We start from the raw sequence: 18,740 nt of genomic DNA, 5'->3' as shown, positions 1-18,740 counted from the left end.
AAGAAATTATAAGGGAAAATATTTATGAATTCAGGGTAGGCAAGAACTACCTAGGATACAAAAACCATGATGTATAAAAGAAAAAAATTGATAAATGAGATTCCATCAAAATTTAGAACTTTAAATGACATCATTAAAATGAAAAGTCATCCTTAAACAGACTTTACAATGCATATAACCTATGAGCAGAATATATAAAGAATTCTTAGAGCTCATTAATAGACAACTCAATTAAAATGTAGACATAAGAAGATGATAAATAACCAGTATAGCACAAGGAATGGGGTGCAACTCTAGAATCAGACAAATACTAATCAGCACAATAATAAGATTGAATTACACACTCATTTGGGAGATGAAGTTAAAAGTTTTAAAAGCCTTGTCATGACTTTTTCTTTTTGTTGGATTCTCCCCCTTTGTGTTTAATTTCTTGTCATGCCCAATGGATTCATTCTGCTGGGTTTCCTGGGGTTGTGATCCTCATTGTCTTTTCCTAGGGTATTGTCTAAAATTTTTTGGAGTGCCGGTTGGGTTTTCATGAAGTTCCTGAGGTGCTCTTTATCATGAAAATATCTTATTTCCCCATCAATTTTGAAAGACAGTTTTGTAGGCTGTATCAATCTGAGTTGGAGGCTGTTTTCCTTTAGGGCTTGAAATATATCACTCCAAGCTCTTCTTGCCTTGAAGGTTTGCATTGAGAAGTCTGCTGTGATTCTGATGGGCTTTCCTTTGTATGTGATTTGTTTCTTTTCTCTCACTGCTTGTAGAATTTTGTTCTTCTGTTGGATTTCTGGAATCCTAACAATTATATGCTTATGTGTAGATTTTTTTGATCAAGGCTAGCTGGAGTCCTATATGCCTCACTTATCTGTATGTCAAGTTCTTTTCCCCTCCTTGGGAAGCTTTCTGCCATCACTTCTGTGAACAGTTCTTTTATGTCATCTGCACTCTCTCCTGTTTCTTCATTGACTCCAATCAGTCTTATATGATTCTTCTTTGCATCATCTAGCAGCTGCTGAATTGATTTCTCATGTTCCTTTACAATTTTAAAGCATTTTTCTTTTCCCAGTCACTAATTGCAATCTTTTCTTCTATATCTGAAATTCTATCCTCACATTGGTTTATTCTGCTGCACAGACTTATAATGGAGTTTTAATCTCCTGGAAATCTGTTTGCATCTGTTTTATGGATTCCATTTGTTTCCTATGTTGGGATTCCATCATGTTCCTCAGATCCTCTATTTTTTTATCTGTGTCCTGTCTAGATTTATGAATCATGTCTTGCACCATAAGCACAATCTTTGCTGTTATCTAAGTAATTATTTCTGATTTCATTTTTCCCAGATCCTCTTTTGTTGCCAATTCAGAGAGTCCAGGTGGTTGAGTATCAGACTGTTCCATCTCGTTTCCCTTTGGGGTTGCTGTAGGTGATCCAGAAGTCTGTTTTTGAGGCTTGTTTATGTGTTTTCTCATTTCCACAGGGGGGTCGTGGTGTTTCTGACACCCACTTGACTCACCTTCTCTGCCCTAGGAGCTTGGGATGGTAGTGGGGGAGCTTCCGAGTTCTGGGACTGGCTCAACTTCTGTGCCCTAGGAGCTTGGGATGATGGTGGGGGAGCTTCCTTCCGGGTGCTGGGACTGGCTGAGCTTCTCTGCCCTAGGAGCTTGGGATGGTGGTGGGGGAGCTTCCTCCCGGGTGCTGGGACTGGCTCAACTTCTCTGCCCTCATTTTCAATTTCATTGGTTGATATTGGGTTGTTTAAAATTTTTAGGTCTTCTTCGTTCAACTTTGCTAATTCATATACACCTAGGAATCTGTCCATTTCTTGTGTGTTTTCTATCTTATTGGTGTATAGGTTCTGGAAGTAGGTGTTGATGATCCTCTGGATTTCTCCTGGGTCCATTGTAATTTCACCCTTTTTATTCCTAATTGCATGGATTTGGGCCTTTTCTTTCCTTTTTTCGGTAAGTTTGGCTAAGGGTTTGTCAAGTTTGTTGATTCTTTCCAAGGACCAACTATTGGCTTCATTGATTTTTTTGTATCATTCTCTTAGTCTCCATTTCATTGATTTCTCCTCTGATCTTTATAATTTCCTCCCTTGTATGAGCTTTGGGTTTGTTGTGCTCTTCTTTTTCTAGGAGCTAAATGTTCAGCAGCAGGTTGTTTAATTGGGCTCATTCTGTTTTCCTAATATGTGTATTCACTGCTATGAATTTCCCTCAGAAGAATGCTTTCATTGTGTCCCATAGATTCCGATATGTTGTATTGTCATTGTCATTTAATTGAAGGCACTGTGTGATTTCTTCTTTGATTTCCTCTGTGACCCATTGGTTATTCAGAATTGTGTAGTTCAATTTCCATGTGTTTATGAAATTTTTGTGGTTTCTTTTGCTATTGATCTCCAATTTCATTGCACTATGATCTGACAATATACAGGGGATAACTTCAATTCCTTTGCACTTATCTAAATATATTCTATGAGTAAGTATGTGGTGTATTTTGGAGAATGACCCATGTGCAGCTGAAACGAATGTGTATTCTGATTTTATGGGATGGAACACTCTGTAAACACCTGTTGATGTTCATTTGTTCAAGAGTTTTACTGAGCTCTCATATTTTATTGCTTGTTTTTTGTTTAGTTCATCTATTTGTGACAGTGGGGTATTGAGGTCCCCCACTACTATTGTATTAGTGCTTATATGATTTTTCATGTCCATTAGTATTTGTTTTATATAGTTTGGTGCACTAGTATTTGGTGCATAGATATTTATGATTGTGATCTCTTCCTGTTGGATTGTTGCCTTTACAAAGATATAGTGTCCTTCTTTGTCTCTCTTGATCAGTGTGGGTTTGAAATCCATTTGATCTGCAAAGAGGATAGCTACTTCTGGTTTTTTTCAGCTTCCTGTCACATGGAGTATTGTTTTCCACCCTTTACCTTTCAGTCTATGAGTTTCTTTTTGAATTAAATGTTTTTCTTGTATTTGGGATATTGTTGGATCTTGCTTCTTGACCCATTCTGTCAGTCTGTTTCTTTTGATTGGTGAATTGAGACCATTAACATTGATGGTTATAACTGATATGTATTGAGTTATTATTGTTATGACTTTTTCTTTTTGTTGAATTCCCCCCCCCCTTTGCTTTTAATTTCTTGTCATTCCCAGTGAATTCATTCTGCTGTGCTTCCTGGGGTTGTGATCCTCATTGTCTTTTCCTAGAATTTTGTCTAAAATTTTTTGGAGTGCTTGTTTGGTATTCATGAATTTCCTAAGGTGCTCTTTGTCATGAAAGTATCTTCTTTGTCCATGAATTTTGAAAGATAGTTTTGCGCAGTATATCAATCTGGGTTGGAGGCTGTTTTCCTTTAGGGCTTGAAATAAGTCACTCTAAGCTCTTCTTGTCTTGAGGGTTTGAATTGAGAAGTCCGCTGTGATTCTGATGGGCTTTCCTTTGTATGTGATTTGTTTCTTTTCTCTTACTGCTTGTAGAAATTTGTTCTTCTGTTGAGTTTCTGGATTCTTAACAATTATATGCCTATGTTTTATTTGTTTTTTAATCAAGGCTAGTCGGAGTCCTATATGGCTTAGTTATCTGTATGTCAAGTTCCTTTCCCCTGCTTGGGAAGTTTTCTGCCATTACTTCTGTGAACAGTTTTTTTAATGTCATCTGCACTCTCTCCTGTTTCTTCATTGACTCCAATCAGTCTTATGTTATTCTTCTTTGCATCGTCTAGCAGCTGCTGGATTGATTTCTCATGGTCCCTTACAATTTTTAAGCAATTTTTCTTTTCTTGGTCACTAATTGCAATCTTCCCTTCCAGATCTGAAATTCTGTCCTCACATTGGCTCATTCTGCTGCATAGACTTTCAATGGAGGTTTTAATCTTCTGGATATCTGTTTGCATCTGTTTTATGGATTCCATTTGTTTCCTATGTTGGGATTCCATTATGTTCCTCACCTCTTTCTAGATTTATTATTCATGTCTTGGACTATGGGCACAAACTCTGCTGCTATCTGAGAAATTATTTCTTTTCTTTCTTTCTTTCTTTTTTTTTTTTTTTTTAACCAAGGATCAAACTCAGGTCCTTGTGCTTGTGCAGCAGGTGTCAAAACCACTGAACTAAATCCCTGGCCCTGAGAAATTATTTCTGATTTCATTTTTTCCACATTCTCTTTTGTTGCCAGTTCAAGGAGTCCAGGTGTTTGAATGTCAGAGTGTTCCATCTTGTTTCTCTTTGGGGTTGCTATAGGTGATCTGGAAGTCTGGTTTTGAGGCTTGTTTACATGTCTTCTCATTTGACCTGGGGAGAGTGCTCACCTCCTCTGTGCTGGGAGTGGTGCTACAGTGGACCGGAAGCATCCTCCTCAGTGCTGGCAGCAGGGGCACATTGACCCGGAAGCCTCCTTCTCTGTGCTGGGAACTGTGGTACATTGGCCTGGAAGCCTCCTCCTCTGCACTGGAAGTGATGGCATGTCGACCTGGAAGCCTCCTCTGACAGTTGACTGTTTTGGAAAAAGGAAGAGAAGTGGCATCTTAGTAATTGTACTTTTACAGTACTCAGTATTTTACTTTCCATTCACCATGTGTGTTTTGCGTACCTGTGATGTGCTAAGCATGGGGCTAGATCTGAGGATACAAAAAAGGGACCTTCAGGGAGTTCACACTCAGTCAGGAGACACAGTCCAGTGAAAGCAGGGCTATGGGAAGGTTGTGCATAAGAACATGTGGAGGCAGGAAGGCGAGCCACTGGTCTGGCCAGACAGGGTCAGGAAATCCATCCCAAACAAGGTGATTTTGATCGAGCATTGCAGGACAATTAAGATCTGGTCAAGTTGAAATTTGACAGAAGTATTTCAGGCATGTGGAATTGCATGTTAAAAAGTGAGAGTTGATCAAGAATGCTAGACTAAACATGCCAGGAAATAACAAAGCACGTGGAGAAAGGGTGGAAAATGAGACTGGAGAGGAAGGCAGGACCTGAATGTGAAGCTTGTTTTTACTGCTGAGCTGGGATTTTTTTTTTCCGGAGGGAAATGAGGAACCAGAAAATGTGGGATTACTTATTTAGGCTGAGGAGAGAGATTGCAACAAGTCCGGAGTCTGTTTGATACTCTAGGATACAGTAGCAGGGCAGAAGCCCTGGGTTCAATACCCAGTACCAGAAAAAACAAAGTAAGAATCTTTGCTTAAAGGACCCTAAGAAGGAAAAGTAGGAAGAACATACATCAGGTTAGAAAGGTTAGAAAGGTCTTGAGTGGCCATAAGGATGTACTAGGTGATTTGAGCAATTTGTTAGGAGGTTCTTGTCCTGATCTAGGGATGTGGAAATGAGACATGGAGCTAAGACTAGGGCAGTGGAGATGGAGGGAAGAGGACACAGGTTTGTGGCAACCTGACAGACTTGGAGATTCATGTGTTGGGTGAGAAGGCACAGAGAGTCTTTAAGGATGTCCCAAGGTTTTGTCTTGAAATTTAGAGTGGAAGGATGATGGTGATCTCCCCAGAGATTTGTATGATACTTTAGGGTTTACAGAATATCTTTATTTCTCTTTGATTTAAAAATCCTTGCTTCTAAAGTGGGTCTTACTCTCTGCATTTATAAATCTGTAAAGCATGGTATAAAGGTCTTAAAGACCTTTCCAAATGTCAAAACCATGTTTCCTGGTGTTAAGACTAGGGTCTTTTCACCACGTCATAGCCACTCTCAGTGTAGAAGAAAAACTCCAGGAAGCATTTGTGGCAAAATTTCCACTATTACTAATAATCTGTGTGATAAGCAGAATGCTTTTAATAAAAATTTTTACAGGAAAATAATTTCAAATTTGCAAAAATTTTGAAAATAAAAAAAGTATAAAAAACACCCACATACCCATGGCTAATTTAATCTATCCACATTTTACCCCATGTGTTTTATAATTTGTTCTCCCAATATTTTTCTTTTCTGAACTATTTGAGTAGCACACATCATGAATCTTTATTCCTAGTGTACATTTCCTAGGAATGGGACAATCTCTTGCAGAATTATAGCTCAGTTATGAACTTTATAAATTTTTATTGGTACAATATTTTATCTAATATACCTTCCATATTCCAAATGTGTCAGGCATGGCCAGTCACAGCACCTCAGTTAATGACCAGAAGCTGTAGCTAAATTACCCACCAGAGTCTGTCTAGAATTATTTCTGTTACTGATTTGATTATAAGATATAAGACACACTAGACTAGCTTATATTTTATCATTCTCATCTGTTATCATCTATCATCCATCCATCTGTCCATCCTCTCATATCTATATCTTCCCTCTTCTCTTCTCTCCTCCCCTCCCCTTCCTTCCCCTCCCAGCCTTCTCTTCTTTCTCTTCTGTTCCCTTCCCTCCCCTTGCTTCCTGTCCTTTCTCCTCCTCCTCCTCCTCCTCCTCCTCCTCCTCCTCCTCCTCCTCCTCCTCCTTCTTTTTCTCCCTCCTCCATCTTTGGCAGGCTCATGACCAGCTCAAGAATATCACAATAACCCTCTAATTTAGGAAACATGCACCAAGTTCTCCCACTATGCTGAGCATTTTCCATATAGCATCTCTTATGGAAAACAAACCAAAACAACCCAAAACAACATAACACAATATGAACAGTAGGCTCCTTGGTATAGACAATGAGTTCCATGGTATGAACTGTGGGCTCCATTTCAAAGGCGAGAGATGTCATCCAGAAAGTTAAGAAGCCTGAAATTAAGGTGTTGGGAGGGCTGTGTTCACTCCAGAGTCTCTAGAGGAGGACCTTTCCTTGCCTATTCCAACTTCTAACTTCAGATGTTGCTAGGCTTGTGCACACATTGCTCCAATTTCTGCTTTTGTCTTCACAAGGACTTCTGTTCTTCTGTGTGTATCTCAAGTCTCCCCCTTCCTTTCTCTTATAAGAATCAGTTACACCTGTAATTGGATTTAAGGCCCATTCATATAATCCAGGATGATTTCATTTTATGATTCTCAATTACATCTGCAAAGACTCTTATCCCAAATAAGGTCACATTCACAGGTTTCAGGCAGATGCATTTTTAGAGGGGCCACTATTCAACACACTACCTGCTGCGTCGTAGTCCATTTTTTACTATAGCAGAATACCAGAGACTGGATAATTTATAGAGATTTATTTGGCTCATGCTTCTGGAGGCTTCGGAGCCCAGAAGTATCTGGTGAGTGTTTTCATGGTATATCATCCCATGGTGGAAAAGCAAGAGTGGGCCAAATTTGGTTTTGTAACAACCCACTTCTGTGATAATTAATCCATTCCCACAATAATGACACTAGTCCATTCATGAAGGTAGAGCCCTCAAGATACAATCACCTCTTATTAGGTCCCACTCCCAACATTTCCCTGTTGAGGATGAAGTTTCTAATACGTGAGCTTCAGGAGGCACAGTCAAACAATTCCACAGAGCGTTCATTTATTTACTCACCCACCTGGTAGTTTCCTTTGAGGACTAATATAGCACAGAAATGTGAGAAGTACAAAGTGGAACTGGACACAGATCCTGCCCTCAGGAGATGTTACAGCTTACTGGAAAATAGTGAGTTCTGTGAGTGAGTTAGCTATTGATGCAGTAGTATGGGAGCATAGAGAGGTGGGGGATATACAGCTTGGATGGAGATCAGCCAGGACAGGCAGATGTTTCATGGCAGACCTGAACTTTGAACTGCATACAAAAGACAGACTTTGGACTTTGAACATGTGAGGATGGGACATTTCAGTTAAAAACACTAACATCAGGGAGGCTCAGAGGCAGGCAAAGATGGGTGCTGAGAAATGCACATGGTATGGAGCACAGGGCTAGTGAAAGGTTGCAATGAGGGTAAAGGTAGAGAGGTGATCTGAAGACAGAATTGGTGACCCTGAGTAGGCTTTAGCAGGTGAAGATTACATGGAGTTTTGAACATGGGTGTGACACAACTAAAAACTTTCATTTGCAAAGACAATATAGTTGCTGTATATATGAGCTAAGGTGGAGGGATTTAAGATGGAAAAGCTGATTCAGAGACTATTAGTTTTGTCATGATTAGCAGTAAACAAAGTAGAGATGAATATGTATTTCAGGGAGAGACTGTAACAGTAGAATCATAAGGATTTGGTAAAGGTAAAATAAAACAAAACAGGAAGGTTAGAGGACTACAAGGGAATGGTTGATAATGAGTCATTCTGGGCCTAAATGAAGGGGGCCAGGGTGGGGCCATGAGCAGAAATAGGAAATGCAAGTGAGACTATGATCATGAGAAAGTGCCATGAGGTCATTAGGGGCACACTGGATTAACACGGTCTGCTTGAAGCCTGGTAGACAGACTAGAGCTGGAGGCATAGACTTGAGATTATCAGCATGCAGTGGTCCTTGAGGACAGAGGAGGAGAACATCAAGGGGAAGAAGGAAAAAGAAAGAAAGGAAATCCTCAGGGGGATTTGAGACAGAAGGAAGAAAATGATCCAGCAGAGGAGTGAGCAAAGTCAGAGGAAAAGACACAGGAAAATTCCCTGTCTGGGGATCACAGGGGCTGAGTTCAAAGGCAGCATGCTTCCTGTGCATAAAGCTGCAGAAGAGTGGGTGAGGAATGAAAACAAGTGAGCCCTGGAAGAGGCGAGGCCAGCAGAAATTTGAAGGGGTAGTGTTATGGGTGGAGGGAAGTAGAGAAAGCACACATGGACCTCCCCACTTAGGATATGGGAGCAAAAAGAGGAATAGAAACAAAGTAATTAAATATCACTGGAATTTCTCACCCACTTTGGGATTTATTTTTATTTCCAAATTGCAGAACATCCATGCTAGCTACATTTTGGTGATCAACACGACAAAGCAAGTTCTTGGGGACGCATGTAGGGAATTAAACTATTAAGAGGCATCTTTCTTCTTTTATTCTATTTTGACACATTCATTTCTTTGTCATTGTCACAATATTTTATCCAAATATACAAACAGCACAAATACTTTAAAGTGTATAGTTAGAACTCCAATTAAACAAGATTGGCTACTGCAAATAGCATGCAGGGGTCATTTATTCTGAATGATGCCTAAAGAGAGACTTGTCATCAAATCACCAGTAATGGATGATAAGGGATTGGTTTTCTTTTCTCTTAGAAGAATTATGCACTTCATTTCTTTTCTTGTCAGGATGTGAGGATAGTAATGAATGACTTCACTGATACTGAAATCAACTGAAAATAGATGGACAGACAGGTTTTATTAGTAGAAACAAGACGATACTATCTTCACTGGACTCTGAACTTAATTTCTATGTCAACAAGATAACCAGCATAGGCGTTCTAGTTGACCTTTCCTATCTGTGACACGAGTTCTTTCCATTTTCCTCTTTTCTGTGAATTTCATGGCTAGTCAGAATGAATTCACTTGTAAATCTCAAATTATAAGCTAGGTTTATTGTGAAGAATCCCATATTCAGGACTTCCTCCCAAGCCATTTACACATCCACAGATATGTGCAGATGAAAATGGGTTAGTGATTATTTGTCTGTGGCTGAGTTGGATCCACTCCCATCACGTAATGGGCTGTTTCAGACCTGAGAAGTTTGTTCACTTTGCACCGTGACTTATCAAGTATTTCATTGATCAGCAGTTGGTGCCCAAGGGAATAGCTATAATTTAGAGGAGTATTAAGTTTCAAATCCTTCGCAGTGTGGAGGACCATTTTTCAAGTAAATAACTAAGGTTAGTAATGACCTAACTTCAAGGGCGGTTGTGAAAAATCAGGAGATGAAATAGAGGGCATTGCCTTCAGTGAAGTAGAGTTGGTTTCCGCTACAGATAAAAAGTCAAGTGAGGAGCTAAAAGGTCTTAACCTTTATTGCTGAGTGTTTCTTTTCTTTCCCAACTTGAAAAAGGGACCCAAGAAGTGTTGCTTGAACAGTTCTCAGAGAGGATGCAAATTCCTTCAAGTCTCTGGAGAGGTGGGGTTCAGGAGATGAGCCCTTCCATCCCTGGGTTCACAAAAGAAAAGTTCCTAAACATGTTCTGGTCCATGCTGTTGATCAGTGCTCCATCAGCAAATGACAGTCGGGGTTTCTCATTCAAGAATTCCTTGTCAAAATTGCTACAGTCGTATGGCGATTTCTTGGATGGTTTAAGGGGGAGAAAAAGGGAAGAAAATCAGCCACTAAATCCATTATCTTAACATTAGTTACTTCATCTATGATCTATGCATGACAAAGTTGGCATTTTCAGATTAAACAAAACTTAACTGATACAGGTATGGCTTGAATTGAACATCTCTATGATCCTATCATCAGTTCCTTACTAGTATGATTAAAATCATATAAATCCTACTGCATACATTCAGTAGGGTGTAACTCTCCTAGTTAAGCGTTTACGTGAAGAATTGGCAACTTTAAGAGTAGGGGCCAGGGATTTAGCTCAGTGGTTCCGCCACCTGCCTCGCAAGCACAAGGACCCGAGTTCGATCCCCAGTACCAGAAAAAAAAAAAAAAAACAGAAAAAGAAAAAGTAGAGAGCCCAAATTTGGTCTTTCTCCTTTTATTTTATACAGGACAAAAGTGAGGGTGGGAGCAGAGAGAAAGGATAAAAAGAGGAACACAGGAGGTTATGTGTTCATGGCCTTTTATCAACATCCTTGGTGTTGATGGTGCCTCAACTTGTGTTAATTTTATTATTATGCCTCATGGAGAGTAAACACAGAATGGAAGAAACTCCTTTCAGAGCACTGGGCCGTTGGTTCTCATGACCAAAACAGGGAGGGGAGGGGAGGAAGGGAGGGAGAGAGAGAGAGCCAGAGTAAAAACAAACACCTTTTCATAAATACTGTTGCACGTGGTGCCCATATTAAGCTCTGGGAGACTAACCATTATAAAAAAGGAAGTCACAGGCACAAGGTCAGGCCTCCCCATCTGAGGAGGAGTAGTGGGCTGGTGAGGTTAGTGGCCAGTGACCCCTGTGTACAGATAGCTGCTCAGACCACAGGCCAGGGAAATTCCCTTCTACTGGGAGAGCTAGGAATTGTCCCATAGGGTAAGCTTAGATCAAAGTTAGGATTTTTATTTGGAAAATATCAAGTCAGTTTTAATCTGCAATGGAAGGTCAGGCATGAATCAAGCTAAAACATGGCAAAAATTTGTTTTATCACAAACAAATGATTAACCATGTATTAGGAATGATACTGTCACAACCAACTAAGGAGTGCTAAAGGCCAACCTGTTGAACATCTCCAAGGCCTGGGACAGATGCTGAGAACAACAATGCTAACCCTGGGAACAAGGAACATTTGCATTTTTCAGCCATTCACTAACATAGCCAACAACTGTAGCTGTTTTGTGGGGTGAAACCTTTATTATGATACCTAGGAGCCCCATACTCTTTTCAGCAAAGTAATGTAGAGACATTCCTAGCCAGGTAATTATTATCATATTCTAAGAAATCACCAGGAATGCTAAAAGCTAGCAAATCTACCACTTTGCTTTATTGAAAAAATACTTTTTAAAAGATTGTGATATAGGTAACCTAAAATTTAACTATTTTTAAGTGCACAGTTCAGTGGCATTAAGTATGTTCATGTACAACCATCACCACCATATACCTCCAGAACTTTTTTCATCTTAATTTATCTTTTTTCTGGTCTTCACTTTCCAGTGGCCCATCCTTTGTGAGCCAGGCTCCTCTGCTCTTTCTGCTGTGGGTTGGGGACTTCTGCTAGCATATGTACATATGGGAATTTATAGATTTATCTTTTTATGAACACTGATTTCCTTTTTCTTCCTTAAACTTAGGAACCCCTAATGATTACTGCTAGGGAATGCAGTTATGTGCACATATTACAGGTGCTAAGTAAATCTGATACATATGGAAAAATGTCCCCAAATTCCTCACATTAGGTACAGAATTTATGGACAAGTTTGAGTCACCCAGACAATGACTGTTAAGTATGTATGTGTCATGTGCAAAACCACATCTCACCTGACAGTCACCTACTGTTTGCAAATACATATCCAATCTAAGTATATCCAGCTGTCCATTCTTCATGCAGGAGCATTTGACTACAGAAGTTAAATTTTGCAGGCAAGAAGGATATCCCTCTTTTTTCTCCACCAGCCAAATGGCTGGTATTAAAGAAGCACATCCTTGTCTGAGGGTGGGGTTAGAAGAGGAGTCAGAGATGGGGTAGAGGGGAAGGGCTGCTAGTACTTGGTCAGGCCACAGCCTGTGAGTAAGGGGAGAAGAGCTGAAAGTGAACTGCCTGAGAGTGGCCCTTACCACTTTCGGCCTGAAAGGTGGGTCAATCTCCTTTCTCTCAAGTTCTTCCCAGTTGATCTCTCGGAACAAAGGATGTTGGCGGATGTCTCCTCTCACTCCCAGCCTCTTTTCAGGTTCTCTCACGAAGAGCTGAAAAGAAGCAGAGAGGGAGCACCTTACTTCCCCAGCTCTGAGCCAGTTAGCATCAGGTGGGCATTGTATTTCTGGTACAACCACTTGTGCTTCTAAACTTCTTAACTTCTTTTTCTACTTGCTTTCCTGAAGACAGACTCAGGCCAAACTGGCCTTGACACTCTCTCAAGTGAGCTTTTTTGAATATCCTGACATTTAGGCTTTGAATACTTTGGTCTTTGCCCACTTTGGTCTTTGCCCTAGACATGTTATATTTTAAGTTAAACAGACCCAGCATGAGATCAGGTTCATGTGTTACGTATGGGATCTTTGGTAAGATTCAGAACCTCAAGTCGGTTTTGTCACCAGTATGGTGAGCCAAGTATTCACCTCAGAGGGCTAACTGAGGATTAAATAAAATAGCAGCACACACACACACACACACACACACACACAGCATAAGAGGTGTGATAGAAAAACATGGTGAATGTTAAAATTTTTTAAAAATTTATTTACTGTAAATTTTTACATTAAAAGACACATTGACATTAACTGCTTTCACAATATTCCCCCTGACTTTGAACCCACATGTTCCATCACACTTGCCAGTTTCTGAAGCAGCTCTGGAAGTCCTCTTCCATGAGTTATCTTTTCTTGCACCATTGCAGCTGCCTTGATGTCAGGAACTGATTCAAAATATTTACCTTTCATGGTCATTTTTGACTTTGAGGAAAAGTTAGAAGTCATACAGTGCCAGATCTAATGAATAAGGTGGATGAGGATACACTGTAAAGTTTTTATGAGCCTGACTTTCCCTTGGATAGCACTTGGAAGCAACATTCACTGTATTTTAAAATTATACTATTGTGATTTAGGTCAAGAAAATCTACCAAATTCTCATGTGCTCAGAGGCAGGGCTTGTGGAAGGTAGTTGGACTATGGGGGCATTACAGCTGACTTGCTGTCAGGAAGTGGGGCCAGGTTGAAGGTCGGTGTGACCTGCAGGGGTGTATCTCCACCCTGCCTCTTCCCTTCTCTCTCTGCTTCCTGGCTGCCATGATGTGAGCAGCTTTTCTCTACCCAAGCCCTTCTACCATGCCATGTCTGGGTTCAAGCCTGCCAAACATGGACTCAACCTTCTGAAACATGAGTCAAGATAAACTTATCTTCCCTTAAGTTGTATCAGGTATTGCATCCTAGCAAAGATAAAATGACTAAAACAGGCGCACACAGCCTCACACAGAAAGGCATACACACATGCATAAGAATACATGTACATAGACACAGGCACATACATTCACATACCTATGCATATATACATACAAACAGGCATATACACATACATGTATATGGTCACAGACACACAAAAACATGCTCACACACACACATTTGTGCACTGTGATTCCTATGTGTAAAATCCAGTAGCATAGAATAATTAATTTATTTGTTGTTTGACTTATAATCAATCGAGTATCCTGTCTTACAAAGCTGCCTTCCTAGGAGTCCATTGCTATGAGACTTGGGTATAATATGAAGTAGTGCCAGACACTCAGCTTAGAACTCTGCAAGACATCTGTGTACAGAGAATCACTTTTTCTCCCCCTGTGATACTGGGGATCGAACCCAGGGCTTTCACATCGAGCTACAGCCCCTGTTTTATTTTTGGACAGAGTTTTGCTAAGTCACTCAGTTGCCCAGAATCGGCTTGAACGTGTGATTATCTTGACTCAGTTTTGAGAATTAGTTGACCCCTGTCAACATGCTAGATGAATAATGTGTATGTATGTGTGTGTGTGTATATATATATGTGTGTGTGTATATATATATATATATATTTGGTACCAGGGATCGAACTCAGGACCTTGCACTTGCAAGGCAGGTGCCGGATCCACTGAGCTAAATCCCCAGCCCTAGATGAATAATATTTAATTCAAAGTTCACCTCTTACCCTCTGTGAACTGGTATATATCTATTTTCCTCTTTACTCTCTCCTCTCTCCAGTTTTTTTTTTTTCCTCTAGGATGTCAAAATGAACATCAGAAAGACAGGAAAGAAACTCAGAAACTTTTAAATTTTAATGAAACGTGTCAAGGGCATTAAGAAACACGAGCATCTAAACATTAACCTGGAGAAGTAACAAGTCCTCTGCATGTCTGGAGCAGTTATCCCTTATTCCTGTAACAGCTAGATGTTTGCTATAAAGTAATGGCTGGTTAGTGGGTGTTTTGAGGAGGCTGAAAATCTGAAACCATGGGGAAATGCAGTGGTTTTCCTGGAGATTCTGACAAGGATGTAACCTCCATCGTCTCCTTTTACTGCCTACAAGAACAGCCACTTTATGTGTTCTAAACACTGTTTTACTTATGTTATCTTAGTACTAGAAAATCTTCAGAGCTCCTCTTTACCCAAAACACAAAGACCAAACAGAACAAGGTAGAGTTTTTTTGGTTAAAGTTGAAGAATCTCTTAAAATTCAGTGCTCATGCTACCACTTCATATATCGCACATGTTCTCGGCATTGTCCTAACTTACGCTCTCTCCCTACCATATGGTGGTCACTGAGAATTCTCTGTCAATCCTAGGCTTGTAAAGCACCTGATTACAAAACCTGTGCACAGTGGAAATAACACAAGACTGTCATCCAAGAGCTTTATTACCCACGTGGCCTTGGGTAAATTCATGAATCTCAATGCCCTTGTGTTTTAGTCAGCTTTCCATTATTGTACCAAAATACCTGGGATAATCACTTAATAAACAGGGAAGGTTTATTTTTGTTCATAGTGGGTTGGCCTTCTTGCTTTTGGGTCTGCAGGGAGGCAGAACATCTTGTGGGGAGCATATAGTGGAGTAAACTGTTCACCTCACCATGGCTGGGAAGCAACAAAGGAGGAAGAGGAGGGGCTAGGGTCCCATAATCCCCTTCCAGGGAGCACCACCCATGGTATAAGACCTCTCACTCAGGCTTACCTTTTAAAGGTCCCACTACTTCCTGACAGACCAAGTTGGGGATTAAGCCTTTAACACACAAGCTTGTCGGGACATTTCTGATTCAGACTATAGCAGTCCTCATCTGAACAGTGAGAGCTTGCTTAGTCAAAGAGATCTCTAGAGCTCAGAGTTCTGAGTCTCTGAGTCCCCAGGCTGGCATGCAAGGGTCTTTGTAATGTGACACTAAGACATGCACCCTCTCCTGCCTGAACATTTCTCCTCATTGAATATAACACCTGCCTTTTAAAATTTCATAATGATGTTTCCATCTTCAAGAAAGTACCTCTCCTCAGATTTTACTAACAATTAATTCTCCTCATCTGTAAATCCTGCCCTATCTTTCAGGGCTTCACTTATCTCTTCTCTTCTTTGATTACCTCCACTGACAGTGAACTCTTTCTCCTCCTCAAGTTACAGTCATGATCACATGACTGTATATGAGCCTTTCATTCCAACCATTGTTCTTTGAGAGTCAGGAATTGTACTAGATGCCTCAACTAGATCATCCTGATTTCATTTATTTATTTTGATGGTATATATTTATTTTAATTATATATAATGTACATTGTAGAATTAGTACATCAAGGTAATTAACATATTCATCACCTCACATACTTACATTTTTTTCTGTGTGTAATGAGAACATTTAAAATTTCTCTCTGCATATTTCAAGTATACAGTACTAACTATAGTGCATGCTGTACAATAGATCTTCAGAAGTTATTCCTCCTATTTAATTGAAACTTTGTAGCCTTATCCCATTTTTAAAAACAAGTTTAGAAAGCAGGTGCCATACTGTTATCTCAATTGACAGTTAAAGAAACTGAGGATCAGAGTAGCTGTTATTTACTCAGATCATAACTTCAGCCAGGAGCAGAGCCTCAGTGGTCCTCAAGCTCCTTCCTACTCTGGTGGAGGGTGGTGTCTCTACTGTGCTCCATGGAATACATTCCACCACAGAAATTTGTGTCTTAGATTTGTTTTTCCAAGTATGTCTGTCTTACTGGACTGTAAGCTTTGGAGGGCAGACACCATTTCTACTTTTGTTTCTTACAGAGTCTAGCAGAGCACCATGCACAAAGTAGACACTAGTAAATGGCTGAATAAGTGAATATACTTTCTTTCTACTTTATCATGCAACTTTCACCCTATCTTCTGCGAGCCTCTTGTTTTCAGCTTACAGAAAAGGCACCAAATTCATAGTAAAATATATTTTTTTCTGTAGATTCAAAAACCAAACTGGGCATGGTGGCACATGCCTATATTCTTAGCACTTGGAAGGCTGAGCCAGGAGGATCACTACAAGTTTGAGGCCAGCCTAGGGTACATAATGAGTTCAAGATCAGCCTGAACTACATGGTGGACCTTGCCTCAAAAGCAACCAACCAACCAACCAATCAACCATCCAACCAGCCAACCAAACAAACAAATAGAACCAATGAATCTATCTCTAGATGGAAAAGGAGAGTGATTGGTTAAAAGAAGAGAGAATAAGTGACTTGTTCTATATCTCTCCCATAGAAATGATCACAATAAATGATTGACTTCTACCTATAAAGAACATTTCCAGGAAACAAGATTAGATAGAAGCTGTTGCCCTTCTAGGTATCTTTCTGAAAGAGTTAGAAGCATCATACCACAGTGATTATATATATATCTATATATCTATATCTATCTATCTATCTATCTATCTATCTATATATCTTCATATTTATAGCAGCACAATTTATAATAACTAAATCTTGGAAACAGCCCATATGACCATCAACAGATAAATGGATAAAGAAGTGATATTTATATAACATGGAGTACTACTCAGCCATAAAGAAGGATAAATTTGAGTTATTTTTAGGTAAATGGATGCACCACAATGGATGAGACCACAAATTTTGAGTGAAATAAATCAGACTAAGAAGTTTAAATATCTTATTATTTCTCTTATGTGAGAAACCCAGTGGGTAAATAAAGAGCAAAATGAAGGATAAATATTGGGAAGGAGGAAGAAAATGTTCAAATGGGAAGGGGAACAAAGGAGGGGGACGGAAGGAAGGGAAAAGGAATTAGAAAAAGAGAATGGAAGGAAAAAATGGAAACAAAGCTTTTGTAAATGGGAGGGGAAAGAGAATTGAAAGGAGGGGAAGAGAAGAGGGAAAAAGAGGAATTAAGATACATTATGTACAGGTATAAATTCCCTGTGATGAATGGGATAATTATCTATGACAAATAAGTGTCTTAAGAATGGACCCCCAATTAGCTGATGTTATATGGAAATGCTTCAGGGAATTAAGTTATAAGTAATTATCCTGGGCTAAGTGTTCACCAATTTAGGTTTTACATTAGATCTTTTTTTTTTTTTTTTTTTTAGCAAATGTGATATTTGAACCAAGAACATCAAAACAGAGTGTCTCCTGAGATTGATATACATACCTTTGGGATTTAAAAAATATTTTAAAAGTGAAGTGAATAATGAGAAGATAATATAACATCCAGCTCTAAAGTCAAGTATTCTCTCTAGTTTTACACAAAACAGTGAATTATACCTTTTCTTCTGAACCAAAGTGACCTGCCCATGTTCCTGAGGGTGATAGGTCCTGCAGGGGTCCAGCACAATGGCTCTATGGCAGGAAAGGTACAACAAGGGGACCAAGTTCATGAAGAAAAACTTGCTTTTCTCTGAAAAAGCTGGCAGAAGGATTGTTGACATTTATAGGAAATAGAATGCTCTTACACAAATGGCCAGGATGTAGCTGGAGTTTGTTCGCTTGACAGTTTGGGCCAGAAAGCAGTTCCTAGCTGCAGAGGATGGCCACCAGCAGCTGTGACATGTTGTCCCTGAAATCTACTCTCCCTCCTCAGCCTCTGCTCAGTCATATCTTTCTGTTAGAAGGAAGACAGATTACTGTTCAAGATCATTAATTTTCCATCATTTTCAAACAAATGGACCGGACATCCCGGATGAATAAATGGGGAAGAAAAGGGCATTTCTGGGGCATTAATCAGCTGGACAGAAGCATCCCAGCTGTAATTCTCAACGGAGTGCAGCCTCTCCTGAGCTGCAACTGTTTGTTGACTGTGCTACTTCCACCCATGTCCCATGAGGGATAAAGGGGGCAGACACAGTCCGATACTGATGCTGCAGCAGAGGTCACAAAATGCTACCTTGTTTAGCTTTTCCAGAAGACCTGTGACTTCTGGGTTTCACTACATCACAAGAAGTCTCTGGTGGAAATTTTTGAGAAATGGTGTTACCTTTGAGTTTTTGCAGAGAAGGGGCCTAAGGATGTGTAGTCAGTTAGATCAAAGTGATGAAGCAACTGAGGAGTAGAAATAAAAGCAGAAACCAGTCCTGTCGGCAGCAAATTGCATAGTGGAAATTAATTTTTCTC

The 18,740-nt window shown here is 39.9% G+C and overlaps 1 protein-coding gene across 3 annotated transcripts in view; it reads right to left on the bottom strand.

Annotated features, from left to right (window-relative positions):
• Positions 1 to 9,059: 9,059 nt before the first annotated feature.
• Prkcq (protein kinase C theta) overlaps positions 9,060 to 18,740 on the bottom strand; it is a 123,520-nt gene continuing 113,839 nt past the window's right edge. For 2 of the 3 annotated variants that reach the window (XM_004854531.3, XM_021266320.2), the window contains 2 exons: positions 12,256 to 12,384; positions 9,812 to 10,104 (listed from right to left, as the gene is read on the bottom strand). In XM_004854531.3, coding sequence (XP_004854588.1) covers positions 9,949 to 10,104; positions 12,256 to 12,384 — 285 coding nt within the window. In that variant the 3' untranslated portion in view covers positions 9,812 to 9,948. Of the gene's footprint in view, positions 9,193 to 9,811; positions 10,105 to 12,255; positions 12,385 to 18,740 lie in introns of those variants that run through there. The other variant, XR_002398231.2, reaches the window with a different exon arrangement.

The sequence above is a fragment of the Heterocephalus glaber genome, unplaced genomic scaffold, assembly GCF_053883595.1.
Source record: "Heterocephalus glaber isolate CG9 unplaced genomic scaffold, H.glaber_assembly_v1.0 deba00001472, whole genome shotgun sequence".
In the NCBI taxonomy this organism is placed as follows: Eukaryota; Metazoa; Chordata; class Mammalia; order Rodentia; family Bathyergidae; genus Heterocephalus; species Heterocephalus glaber.
Note: the sequence above shows the minus strand (reverse complement) of the source record. Positions and strands in the feature narration are given on the sequence as shown.